The sequence below is a fragment of the Oryctolagus cuniculus genome, chromosome 18 (genome assembly GCF_051225735.1).
Source record: "Oryctolagus cuniculus isolate XC-2025 breed Fujian yellow rabbit chromosome 18, ASM5122573v1, whole genome shotgun sequence".
Lineage (NCBI taxonomy): Eukaryota > Metazoa > Chordata > Mammalia > Lagomorpha > Leporidae > Oryctolagus > Oryctolagus cuniculus.
In genome coordinates this window covers 20,723,889-20,735,606 of record NC_142884.1, presented here as the reverse complement: position 1 = coordinate 20,735,606, position 11,718 = coordinate 20,723,889, and the positions used below count along the sequence as shown (strand labels likewise).

Sequence of the window (11,718 nt, the reverse complement as noted above, 5' to 3'; positions counted from 1 at the left end):
ACATCGGAGCCTCCCTGGGCCCCAGTGCGTTTCTCCCTTGAGGTCCCAGGGATACAGACTTCCAGATTCCCCCCAAGCAAGAACACAGCAGTTGAAGTCAAGTGCCCTCCCCTCCCAAGCCGGCCCATCTCCCTCAGGGCCAGAGGCCAAGCCCCCAGCCCTTTCTCCCTCAGACCCAGAAGTCCAGTCTGGTTGCCCTGCTTCTCTAGGGTAAGGGTTAAAGTTAGGTCCAGGTGTCTGGGCTTTTATTCCCAGCACAAGGATCCTGAACCAAACAAAGCCCCCAGGGGCCCCCCCTTTGTTTTGAAATGTTCTTTCATTTTCATCTACTTGAAAGGCAGGGCAACAGAGATAACGAGAGAGAGAGAGAGAGAGAGAGAGAGAGAGAGAGAGAGAGAGAGAGATGGAGCTCCCATCTACTGGTTTACTGCCCAGATGGTGCCAGCAATGTCCAGTGCTGCATCAGACAGAAACCAGGAGCCCAGAATCCCATCCGGGTTTCCCATGTGGGTGGCAGGAACCCAAGCACTTGAGCCATCATCTACTGACTGCCGGAAGGCAATAACAGGAACCTGGATCAGAAGCAGAGTAGCCAAGTCTCAAACCCGCACTCTTGGCCAGCCCCGTGGCTCACTAGGCTAATCCTCCGCCTTGTGGCACCGGCACACTGGGTTCTAGTCCCGGTCGGGGCGCCGGATTCTGTCCCGGTTGCCCCACTTCCAGGCCAGCTCTCTGCTGTGGCCAGGGAGTGCAGTGGAGGATGGCCCAAGTGCTTGGGCCCTGCACCCATGTGGGAGACCAGGAAAAGCCGCGGCGGCCATTGGAGGGTGAACCAACAGCAAAAGGAAGACCTTTCTCTCTGTCTCTCTGTCTCTCACTGTCCACTCTGCCTGTCAAAAACAAGCAAATAGGCCGGCGCCGTGGCTCAATAGGCTAATCCTCCACCTTGCGGCGCCGGCACACTGGGTTCTAGTCCCGGTCAGGGCGCCGGATTCTGTCCCGGTTGCCCCTCTTCCAGGCCAGCTCTCTGCTGTGGCCCGGGAGTGCAGTGAAGGATGGCCCAGGTGCTTGGGCCCTGCACCCCATGGGAGACCAGGAAAAGCACCTGGATCCTGGCTCCTGCCATCGGATCAGCGCGGTGCGCCGGCTGCAGCGGCGGCCATTGGAGGGTGAACCAACGGCAAAGGAAGACCTTTCTCTCTGTCTCTGTCTCTCACTGTCCACTCTGCCTGTCAAAAACAAGCAAATAGGCCGGCGCCGTGGCTCAATAGGCTAATCCTCCACCTTGCGGCGCCGGCACACTGGGTTCTAGTCCCGGTCAGGGCGCCGGATTCTGTCCCGGTTGCCCCTCTTCCAGGCCAGCTCTCTGCTGTGGCCCGGGAGTGCAGTGAAGGATGGCCCAGGTGCTTGGGCCCTGCACCCCATGGGAGACCAGGAAAAGCACCTGGATCCTGGCTCCTGCCATCGGATCAGCGCGGTGCGCCGGCTGCAGCGGCGGCCATTGGAGGGTGAACCAACGGCAAAGGAAGACCTTTCTCTCTGTCTCTCTCTCTCACTGTCCACTCTGCCTGTCAAAAAAAAAAAAAAAAAAAAAACAAGCAAATAAACAAAAAAACAAAAACAAACAAACAAACAAAAAAACCACAACACACTCTCATGTGGGAAGCTGGGATGTGGTCTTCCCAAGAGGCAGCTTAACCTGCTACACCACAATGCCTGCACCCCAGGATGCCCTGAGGGGCCGATGCTGTGGTGCAGAGGGTTAAAGTCCCAGCCTGCAGCACTGGCATCCCATATGGAGGCGGGTTCAAGACCCGGCTTCTCCACTTCCAATCCAACTCTCTACTGTGGCCTGGGAAAGCAGTAGAAGATGACCCAAGTCCTTGGGCCCCTGCATCTATGTGGGAGACCTAGAAGAAGCTCCTAGCTTCTGGCTTTGGATCAGCTCAGCTCTGGTCATTGTCATTTGGAGAGTGAACCAGTGGATGGAAGACCTCTCTCGGTGTATCTACCTCTCTCTGTAACTTTATCTTTCAAATAAATAAAATCAATCTTAAAAAAAAAAAAAAAAGGATGGTCTGAAGCAGGCACCCAGCATCACATCCATCTAGAACCCCGCATCTCAGGGCAAGGTCTGGATCCTCATCCTTGCTCTAGGGACCAGGGGTTTCCGTCTGTCCACTCTGAGTCCCCCACCCCAGATCCCCTTCAAGCCTCACTGCTTCATCTCCTCAAATGAGAATTCTGTTTTCCCAGGATGTATTGGGGCAGTTCCACATGTGTGGCCATCTGTGTGGGTGATACATGTGTGTGATATGTGTGTGTCTACAATTGTTTCTCTTTGCAACTCTGTGTATGCCTATTTGTGTGCAGACATAAATTAAGAGTCTAGAGTGCCAAACACATAGCAAGGGACTGGGTTTGTTCCTATAACCACCTCTAGGCTAAGGCAGAGGAAGGACTTCGGGACTGGCTCAGTGGACCTCTTCCTTCATAGAGGGTAATAACGCCAGGAGAATCCCTAAGACGCATTAGCCTCTTGCACATTTTTTTATTAAACATAAATATCCTCATTCCCAGATTTCCCTTCACCCCCACAATGATAGTTCTCACTCTATCCCCACTCCTTGGGTCCAGTTCTTTTGGAATCTTTAAGGAAAGCAGAAGGAATCGACATGGTGGCCATCTTGGGTTCCCAAGGTGGAAGCGGCCACCTTGGCTGCCCCTCCATTGGCACAGCAAAGTGCCCTCCAGAAAGAGCCAGGATTTGGTGGGGCCTGGTCTGCCCTCATTTTAATCTGTCTTCTGCTACCTTCTCAAGGCAGACGGTCATGTTGAAATATCTCCCTTCAGCGGCAACTCCCAGCCTGCCCCTAATCCCCATCCTCCCACCCCTCTTCAGAGGTCCTGGCCGCCATCCTGAATTTCATTTACACTAAGAAATAGGTGGGCACAGTGGCCATCCTGCCCCCAGCCGGGCATCCCTTTGTGGCTGAGTTGAGTGTACAACAGCGATCCTGATGACTGTGATGACCTCCTCCCCCAGTGCCCAATGTTGGGAGGGGAAAGTAGCCAGCATGTTCTGGTTCTTCAGAAATCAGGGCGGCCTATGATGGCAGGAAGATTCCGGCACTCCTTAGCTGGAGAGATGTCACACGTGAGTCTGAAGTCGAGGATGGCTGGGGGTGGAGAAGGCTGCGTATGGGAAGTGGGGAGTCCCAGAGGCCAAATCTGGGGACCCGAAGGATGTGGGCTTGATGTAGCTGGTGAAGGCCCGAGGGTGGGGTGTGGTGAGATACCCTGCCCGGGCTCTGTACAGTCTGCAGGGAGGCATCGTATCCAGATGTGGGTTGAAGTCATAGAAGGTAGGGGTCCCCGGGGGCCCCAGAGGGGAGGTGGGGGGCAGGAAGAGGCCTCCTCCAGGGGCATCACCAAGGCTCAGGCTCACGCTGACCCCTCGGACCTTGTAGTAACCGTTGGTTGGGTCCTGGGGGACAAACGAGACTTGGTAAGGTACGCGAGGCCATATGGGGCTGAGGGTCACTGATGGAGACAATGAGATGCAGCCAGACCTAGAGAGACAAACAGGCAGCAACAGGAGCAGGCAAAGACCCAGAAACAGGGAGACAGACACATAAACCAGCAGGGACAGACTGAAGCAAAACCAGTGACTGCAGCCAAAGGGACAGAAGCGGGGAGGCAGAGAAAGCAGAGACAGAGACTAAAAGGAGCGTGACAGAGCCAGAAGGTTATAGACCTGCTGAAGGGTGACAGGGAGGAGAGACTCCTCCGTCAATCACACAGCTCCTGGCTTTGATGTTGTGCTGTGCCCTATGCCGCTGCTGCAGATGCATCACCAGGAGAGACCTGGACCCTGTTTTCCCAGAGATCTCAGGCCGGGGGTGGGGGGGTGGGTGGACAGGACAGACCACAGAAGCCCGGATGGGAAAACACAGGAGGTGATGGTGGCTGTGCTGGATGGGGGGGAGCCGAGTGACCAGGCTGGACAGGCAAGCCGAGGTCAGGATGAGGAAAGCATGGGTCTGAGAATGAGAAACATCTGAGCTGACATCGGAGCAACAATGGAGGGAATTGGGTCATTGTGCGAAGAAAGGTGGGAGGGTTCCAGGCGCAGAGAACAGCATGTGCTAGGTGTAGACCAGTGAGGGCATGGACCGGCAACAGGGGCTGTCCCAAGAGGGGATTGCAAAGGAGGGACTTCCAGGAGTTTGGCGCAGGCAGGCCCGTGTGGGACCTAGGGGATGGAGGGGGCCTGAGGGCCGGGGCTGGGGCGGAACAAGAGCAATCAGAAAGAGGCACCCGGAGGCCTGGAACGGGACTGATGAGGAGCACACAGGCTGATGGAACCTCGGTCTAGGGCTCAGGGAGAGGCTAAGGCTGGGGCAGGTGTGTGGGCATAATCAGCAGCCATGAACACTGAGGCTGTGGAGCTGAGGAAGCTGGCCCAGGAGGCCAGGAGAGAGTTGGGAGGGGCTAGGTCCCACTCCTAGGAAGAAAGAATGAACATGGCGGGGACAGCAGCAGAGAGACAGCTGGACACAATGAGGGGACCCCTCCTTCCCCACACTCACCTTGCTCTCCAGAGCCCCTTCCTCATCCAGAGCCAGGCCACTGTGGTCAGCGTGCATAATGGGGCCCTAGAACAGTGACTGTACTAAGGGAGTGGCTAGGGGATCCCCCTGCCCCAGAGCCACCCCCCAAGGGCTTCCCCTTCAGGCAGGAGGGACCCCCGGGCCCCTGGGAGCTAGGGTCTGGACTCAAGACAGCAATAGTCATGGGGACATAGTGGGACTACGGAATAAATGGATGAAGAGCGTGTTCAAACTTGGGAGAATTGGTCTGTGGTCACTGTTAAGACTGGGGTCCTATCTGAATCTGGGGGCCACACTGGGACTAAGTTACTGTTTGGGTCTGGTGGTGCAGTCAGGTCTGGGGAGCCCGCAACCTACCGGGTCCTCGCTGCTGCCTGTCTCTTCCTCAGGGCACCTGGAACTGGAGCTGTCGCTGCTGCCGGGGACTTGAACCAGATGCTTTTGCTTGGAGAAAGAGGCTGAGTTGGGGGTAGAGAGGGGCAGAGGTAAGCAAGGGGGTAGGGCTTTGTGGAGATCAGTAACAGGAAGAGAGAAGATCGGGTAATTGGGCAGAGACCCAGAGCCACTGAGAGCCTTGGCAAGGAGCGTGACCCCAAGGAGATGGAGTTGGAGCTTAAGGTGAGCCGAGCCCCTCACAGGGCTAGAGTCAGGGCCATGCCCAAAATGAGGCCATGTCAGCGGGCAGCATATGGGTGAGAACGGGGACCCGGTGGGCTCAGACACCAATACTTGCCATGGCGCCAGCAGCAAAGGGCCACTCCGGTGATGACCATAAGGAGAGTCACGGCCGCAGAGGCCACTCCAGCCACGATCCGCACAGTGGGCAACAGGTCTGCAGGGAGTACAGGGGCGTCCTGAGACACTGGGCAGGGGTGGAGTGTGGACTGGAGATCACATTTGCGATCCCTGGGCTCAAGGGGTTGCCAAGTCTGGGGATTCCCAAGGCTTGAACTCCCCCAGTCTGAGGTTTAAGGGCCTGTAGACGTGGGGTTCCCCACATTTGAGAACATACGATGGACTCTGGCTTAGGGATCCTTAGGGTTTCAGGAGTCTCTTCCCTTGCAGTCTCTTAGATTTGAAAGGCCCCTTCTGGAGACCTTCTAAGTGTGAGTGATCTCTCAGTTTCCAGTTATGGGGGCCGGTGCTGTGGCACAGTGGGTTAAAACCCTGGCCTACAGCGCCAGCATCCCATATGGGCACCGGATCAAGTCCCAGCTCTCTGCTATGGCCTGGGAAAGCAGTAGAAGATAGCCCAAGTCCTTGGGCCCCTGCACCCACATGGGAGACCTGGAAGAAGCTCCTGGCTCCTGGCTTCCGATCAGCTCAGCTCTGGCCATTGCAGTCATTTGGGGAATGAACCAGCAGATGGAAGACCTCTCTCTCTCTCTCTCTCTCTCTCTCTCTCTAACTCTGTCTTTCAAATAAATAAATAAATCTTTTTTAAAAAAATGTTTACAGTTATGAATTTGAGAGGGTTGATTGTTTTGGGGCTTTTGGATTCAAGAAACTGATAGCTTTGAGGCTCTCAAGGTTTGGGGGTCTCTGTGCTTGTGGGGTTTGGAATCCTCAGATTCGGGGTCTGTGGACCAGGGTCTCACCTCTGCGGCCCAGGCTGACCCGGGTGCCTCCCTCGCCCAGCCGGTTCCGGGCACTGCAGTTGAAGCCTTTGCTGAAGTCAGACTCCTCGGTCCCAGAAATGTGCAGCACAGAGATCAAGCCTGGACCCTCTGCGGCTGGGAAAGTCTCCACCAGGAACCGGCCCCGGGCCCCTGCCTCCAGGAAGCCGTCATCCCAAGACCAGACCTGGGGGCACAACCCGCGGAGGGGGAAATAGGTGGGCGGGCTGTTGGGGGTTAGGGATGCCCACAGCAGTTTCGGGGGCCGGGTGGGTCACGGTCGGCAGGACTTTGCCTTACCACGGTCTCCGGAGCAGGGGAGGCGAAAACTAGACACTGCAGGCGGGCGGGGCCCCTCAGAAAGGCGGGCGCAGAGTGCAGGGCAGTCACTACGGGAGGAGCTGAGATGGCGATGCCGGATCACTCGGAGGAAACACCTTGCCCTTCAGGGAGCCAGGCCTAGCCGCGCTCGGCTTACCCAGCTCAGCCAGGCCACGCCCCTCAACGAAGGCGGAGCCCCTCGAGGCCACGCCTCCAACAGGTCCGGCTCCAGTCACCAGGCCCCGTTGTCTACGACCTCCTCCCAAGGCCACGCCTACTCGAGTCAGACCCCGCCCTCGCCCCGCCCAGTCCCCCCGGAAAGCTGCCTTCCTCACCGTTCACGGTCAGCCTGGCCTCGGCCGCGCCGTCCCCTCGCCCCGGGAGCCCCGGCTCGGCTCTGCACACGTAGTCGCCGGCGTCCTCGGGCCCCACCGACGGGAGACGCAGCGTGGGGCCGAAGGCCAGCACCTGGGACAGGGAGAGGCGTCAGGGACCGGAGAGGAAGCCGGGTCCACTGCCAGCCACCGCCGCAGGTCCCAGATCGGGCTTCACCTGCGCGCCCCCGCGGCGGGTCCAGGTCACCCGTGGGAGCGGGTTCCCGCGCCAGGCACAGCTGAAGGAGGCGTCTTCCCCCACGTCCACGGACATGGGCTCTGGCTTTGCCTCCAGAACCGGCCCAACTAGAGAAGGGGAAGAATGGGTCACATGGCCGGGCGGAATGAGACCCCTTACCCGGGGTCAGAGACACCCTCAAGGACCCAAGTCCACAACTCTCCGCCCACTCATAGACCCCGCCCAAACGCCCCGCCCCTGCCCCCATTAGTCCCCGCCCACATGCCCCAGGCCCCGCCCCTGCCCCACTTGGGCGCAGACCTGGCAGAGCCAGATTCTGCCACCCGCCCCACCCACTTCTCCAGCCCTTCGCAACCACGCCCCTTCGGCCCCGCCCACGGCCCCGCCCACGGCCCCGCCCCGGCTCACACAGCACGTCCAGAGCGGTGCTGCGGTTGGCGCTGCCCACGGCGTTGCTGACCTCGCAGGACACGGGCTCGGTGAGAAACGAGGCATCTGCCGCGATCTCCAGCCTCGGCCCGCGGGCCCCGAGCACTGGGGAGCCCCCTTTTGCCCACCTGTGGAGATGGTGGTGCTCTCAGTGCGGTCCCAGCCCTCCCCACGCCTGTGCTGGGGAGAGGTGGTCCCGGTCCTCACCTGTAGCCGGTGACAGGAGGCTGGGCTGTGGCCTGGCACAGGAACGTGACCTTCTCTCCCTCCTGCACAGTCTGTGGCTCAGCGGAGAGAGTGACCACTGGGGGGTCTGCGCCGGTGGGACAATGGTCAGCCTGGGCAAGGAACTGGGCCGCCTCCATGGCTGGCCTGGGAAGCCAGCTCACCCCAGGAAGCTGGCTCCCTGGTTCCCATTCCCTTTGGGCCATGCGCCTGGGTTTCCAGTTCCTAATTCCTTCAGGTACCCCAGTGTGCTCTCGCACACCCGGGACTCCAGCTCCCCCGCCCCCTCCTCTCCCCCAGGGTCAGTTGCACTCACACTGCAGGCTCAGTGTGACAGCTGTGTCCCTCCCTGTAGGCAGGGCCTGGCTCCAGGCCCGGCAGACCAAAGTGGCTCCATCGTCCTGGCTGGAAGGAGTCAGGAATAAGGTGCTCTCCACGGACCCAGAGGTCCTTCCCTTCAGCAAGGTCTGAAAGTTACAGAAACTAACAATGCCTTGGCTGCCCTTTCTATAAACAGTATTTCCTGCATGTCAGCCACTCTTCCAGGCATTCCTTTATTTAACCTCACAGCTACCCTTGTTCTCCCCATTGTATAGACTGGGAAACTAAGAGGTTAAGCAACTAACTCAGTGCCAGCTACCTACCACTGGCTTAGCCAAGATATGAACCAGGTGGCCTGGTCCTAGAATCCTTACCCAGAACCACATTCCAAGGATCACAATCCTGGAACACATGCCCTCCCATACCCTCTTCCCTCTGGATAAGCCTCTGGTCAGAGTGGACCCTGGGTGTCACTGACTGGGCGAGGGGGTGGCCTGAGGGTTTGGACCTGACCTGGTGGAAGGTGGTCCCATCTAGCCGGACCCCATCTCGGAACCACAGCAGCTCAGGGGTGGGGCGGGCATCCCCTCGGCTCCGACAGGTCAGGTTCGCAGGAACTCCAGCAACCAGAGACACAGAGGGGCCGCCCAGCACTTGGGGGGCTTCTGGGGGCACTGCGGGGGGGGGGATCTGCGGTCAGAGCTGGATAGTAGGCCCAGAGACCCTGATTTCAGCTCCAACCGACCACTCCCCTGGGCTCCCTGATGATCCCGGCTACTGCTGCTCCCCACCCCAGCTCCCAGGGCACAGACGGGCGGGGTCCTCACCCAGCACGTGCAGTTGGGCTGGTCGTGATCGGAGGCCTGCTTGTGTTGCCTGACACTCATACGATGCTTCATCCTCCAGCTCCACGGGCCTAATGTGGAGATCATGCTGGCCGCTGGCCACATTCCCTGATATCCAGTACCGGGACCACCCTGGAGTCAGGGAAGAGGCCATCGCACCAGGGTTCTGAGTTCCTGGCCTCAGGCCTCCTTTGCCAATCACCCATCTCCAAACACATTCCATGAGAAAGTGTGCGGGCTCCAGAGAGACTCAAATTCCTCCCCCCACCGTCCCTGCCCCAGACTGGAATCATTGCAAACTTGGGGGTGCTAAAAGTCAGAACAGAAAGCAGGCAAATGATTGCCTCAATACAAGGGGGGCGAGAAGGAAGAGGGTTATGATAGGGGAAAGAGGTGTGGAGAGCTCTGGAGAGCCAGGAATGACCTGGTTATCTGGATGCCTACTTAAAATTGGTTAATAACTTTCTCATTTGGGCTCACTGCACTTTACTGCATTTACACAACATTTACAATGTAAAAATCCCGATCCTCCCTGGGTCACCCTCAAAATCAGGCCTCTCAAAAGTTTAAACTGATTCCTTCAATTTCCCAAACTTGAAAAGATCAAAACAGAATCTTCGGATACAGCCCAACCCCAGCATGCGCGCCCTGACCCCGGGCCCTTCCAGAATAGAGAGAACAGCCTCACCTGGCAGGTCCCTTTCGCCCCCCAGAGCCAGCCCATCCTTGGTCCACTGAACAAGCCCCCTGTATGCGCCCAGAGCACAGGGCAACCGCGCTTCGCTACCCATGAGCACCACCAGGTCCTCCGGTTGTTGCAGGAAGTGGGGCGGAGAGCCTAGGAGAACGGAAGGCAACGGAGCTGAGCGTAGCACATCCCAAAAGTCCTTCGGTCCCCAGTCCCAGCCGCCTCTTCTCTTAGCCTGGAAGCCTGGGCCGCCAGAGTTCTCGCTCAGACTCAGGAGTCTGAGCCCCCAGCCCGCTTCTCCCTGATAAAGCGGCAGAAGCAAACAACCGCCCCCAGATTCGTCCGTGCTCCTTTCGCGGTACCTGCGCGCCCTCTGAAGCAGAAGAGCAGGAGGAGGGCGGGGACCAGCATCCCGAGTGCGCGTCCTCCAGGAGCCATGAGACCTGCCAACTTCTTCCTCCGCAGCCCACCTCCCAAACCGTGGCCCGGAACCTGCTTCGTGCCGGACTCTCTGCCCCGGGCTGGAGCCCCCTGTCTATGCCCTGGAGTTCCCCCCGGGTCTGCTCATCCGCAGCCTCTTTCACTCTGAAACGCCTGCCAGTACGTGGCTCTGGGTCTCCGAGGGACCCCGGGGCGGGCCGGGTCCCGCTCGCTCCGCCCCCGCCCGCCCCCTGGGAGACCCGCCCCCTTCCCATTGAGAAAGTCCCGCGGCCTGGAGGCCGGCGAATGGGGGCGCGCAGGGCTGGGAGTCCTCAGAGGGCGGGAGCCCCAGCCCAAGTGGGATGTGGGAGCCGGAACAGCTGGGTCCAAGGAGGTGGTCCCGCTTGGGTTGGACATCTGCGCCCTGCCGAGGCTGAGGGAGGCACGGGGTGAGGAAGTCGGAGGGGAGGGAGTGGAAGAAACTTGCTCAGCCCAGGTCCTGGAGGGACTGCGCTGAGTGGAAACGGAGCTATAAATGGGAGCCCCTGGGGTCTCGCCAGTTTCCGCGCCCTGGGGAGGCGGGCGCTGTTGTCCCCTGGGTCTGCGGGTCGGGAAGAGGGCACCTGGATGCCTGGGGAACAGCTGGGGCGCCCGAGAAGGGGCGGGGGGGCGCTGAGCTCTCCTGGCCTCAAAAATACCCCCTTTGCCGCCTCGTTAGCGTGCAAACCGTAGCGTGTCCTTGGACCCAGGAACCCAGGCCTGCAGCCCCGCCTTTCCCAGGACCCTGCAGTCGGCGGCCCAGCCCCTCTCCCCATCCCGCCGCGGTTGCCGGGGCGACGGCTGGGAGGCGGTGGTGCCTGGGCGGAGGCAGGCAGGGAGGCTGGGAACCGGGCAGCTTGTCCTGACGGCTGCATGCCGCCCAGCTGGGGCATTCCCACGCTGCGCAGCTGGCCCGGCAGGTGGGCGGGACCCTGAGCGACTGGAGGGGCGGGCGGGCTCTGGGGGCGGGGGGGAGCTGGGACCCCGGGTCTGTAGGGACTGGGATTTACACTCAGGTTCTTAGCTGTTGCTGGATTCAGACCCTTGCGTCCCTGACTGTCCCGGGTTTGGACTTCCAGGATTGTTAGGAGAGTGGTGGTTCAGACCTCTGCTGGCTGAGAAAGTGACCGGTACCCGTCGCTGGGGGATTTGTACACTCAATTCCCAGTCTGCGGCATGGTGCAGTTGGGAGAGGGTGACAGGGATCAGAATATCTGGTTTTAAGTCTTAGACTCAGTGGATTTAGCCACCAGTCTCTCTGCCAGGAGGATTTGGAAATAGACTGTGAACATCTGTCCTCTGTGTGTGTGTGTGTGTAGGGCTGGACCCCTGCACTCCTGGGTTCTTAGAAAGGGCCAGCCTGGACTCGTGGGACTGAGAGGGGAGGGTCATGAGGGCCATAACCTTAGTACAGAGGGTCTGGATGCCTGGCTCTGGGGTGTAGAGTCAGCGCCTGGATTTTGAAATTGGATAGCCTTGGGGCCAGGACTCCTGCGTCTGGGGGAAGTCGGGTAGCGAGGCTGTTTTTCAAGCAACCTGATGTTGCTTCCTCTTCCTAGGTCTCTGGGGCCACAGGCATGGAAAAATGGAGAGCCTGAGATCCCAGGAGCACGCGGGGAAGAGTCCCC

General features: G+C 59.4%; 1 protein-coding gene across 1 annotated transcript; it reads right to left on the bottom strand.

The window, feature by feature from the left end:
• Positions 1-2,540: 2,540 nt before the first annotated feature.
• Positions 2,541-10,262, bottom strand: KIRREL2 (kirre like nephrin family adhesion molecule 2). Its single transcript, XM_051836077.3, has 15 exons — positions 9,994-10,262; positions 9,632-9,781; positions 8,926-9,075; positions 8,612-8,772; positions 8,094-8,244; positions 7,760-7,865; positions 7,532-7,680; positions 7,103-7,230; positions 6,886-7,018; positions 6,530-6,630; positions 6,212-6,416; positions 5,347-5,445; positions 4,971-5,071; positions 4,593-4,658; positions 2,541-3,487 (listed from the first exon to the last, which is right to left on the bottom strand). The coding sequence occupies exons 1-15, from the start codon at positions 10,067-10,069 to the stop codon at positions 3,152-3,154; spliced, it is 2,112 nt and encodes a 703-aa protein (XP_051692037.3). The 5' UTR covers positions 10,070-10,262; the 3' UTR covers positions 2,541-3,151.
• Between the last annotated feature and the right edge of the window lie 1,456 nt (positions 10,263-11,718).

Excerpts from the sequence above, each read along its gene's own strand:
- KIRREL2 (XM_051836077.3), bottom strand. The coding sequence starts at position 10,069 with ATGGCTCCTGGAGGACGCGCACTCGGGATGCTGGTCCCCGCCCTCCTC. Across the intron at positions 9,076-9,631 it reads GGGCGAAAGGGACCTGCCAG|GGTGGTCCCGGTACTGGATA; the intron begins GTGAGGCTGTTC and ends CCCTGACTCCAG. Across the intron at positions 7,866-8,093 it reads TGTCACACTGAGCCTGCAGT|ACCCCCCAGTGGTCACTCTC; the intron begins GTGAGTGCAACT and ends CCACCGGCGCAG.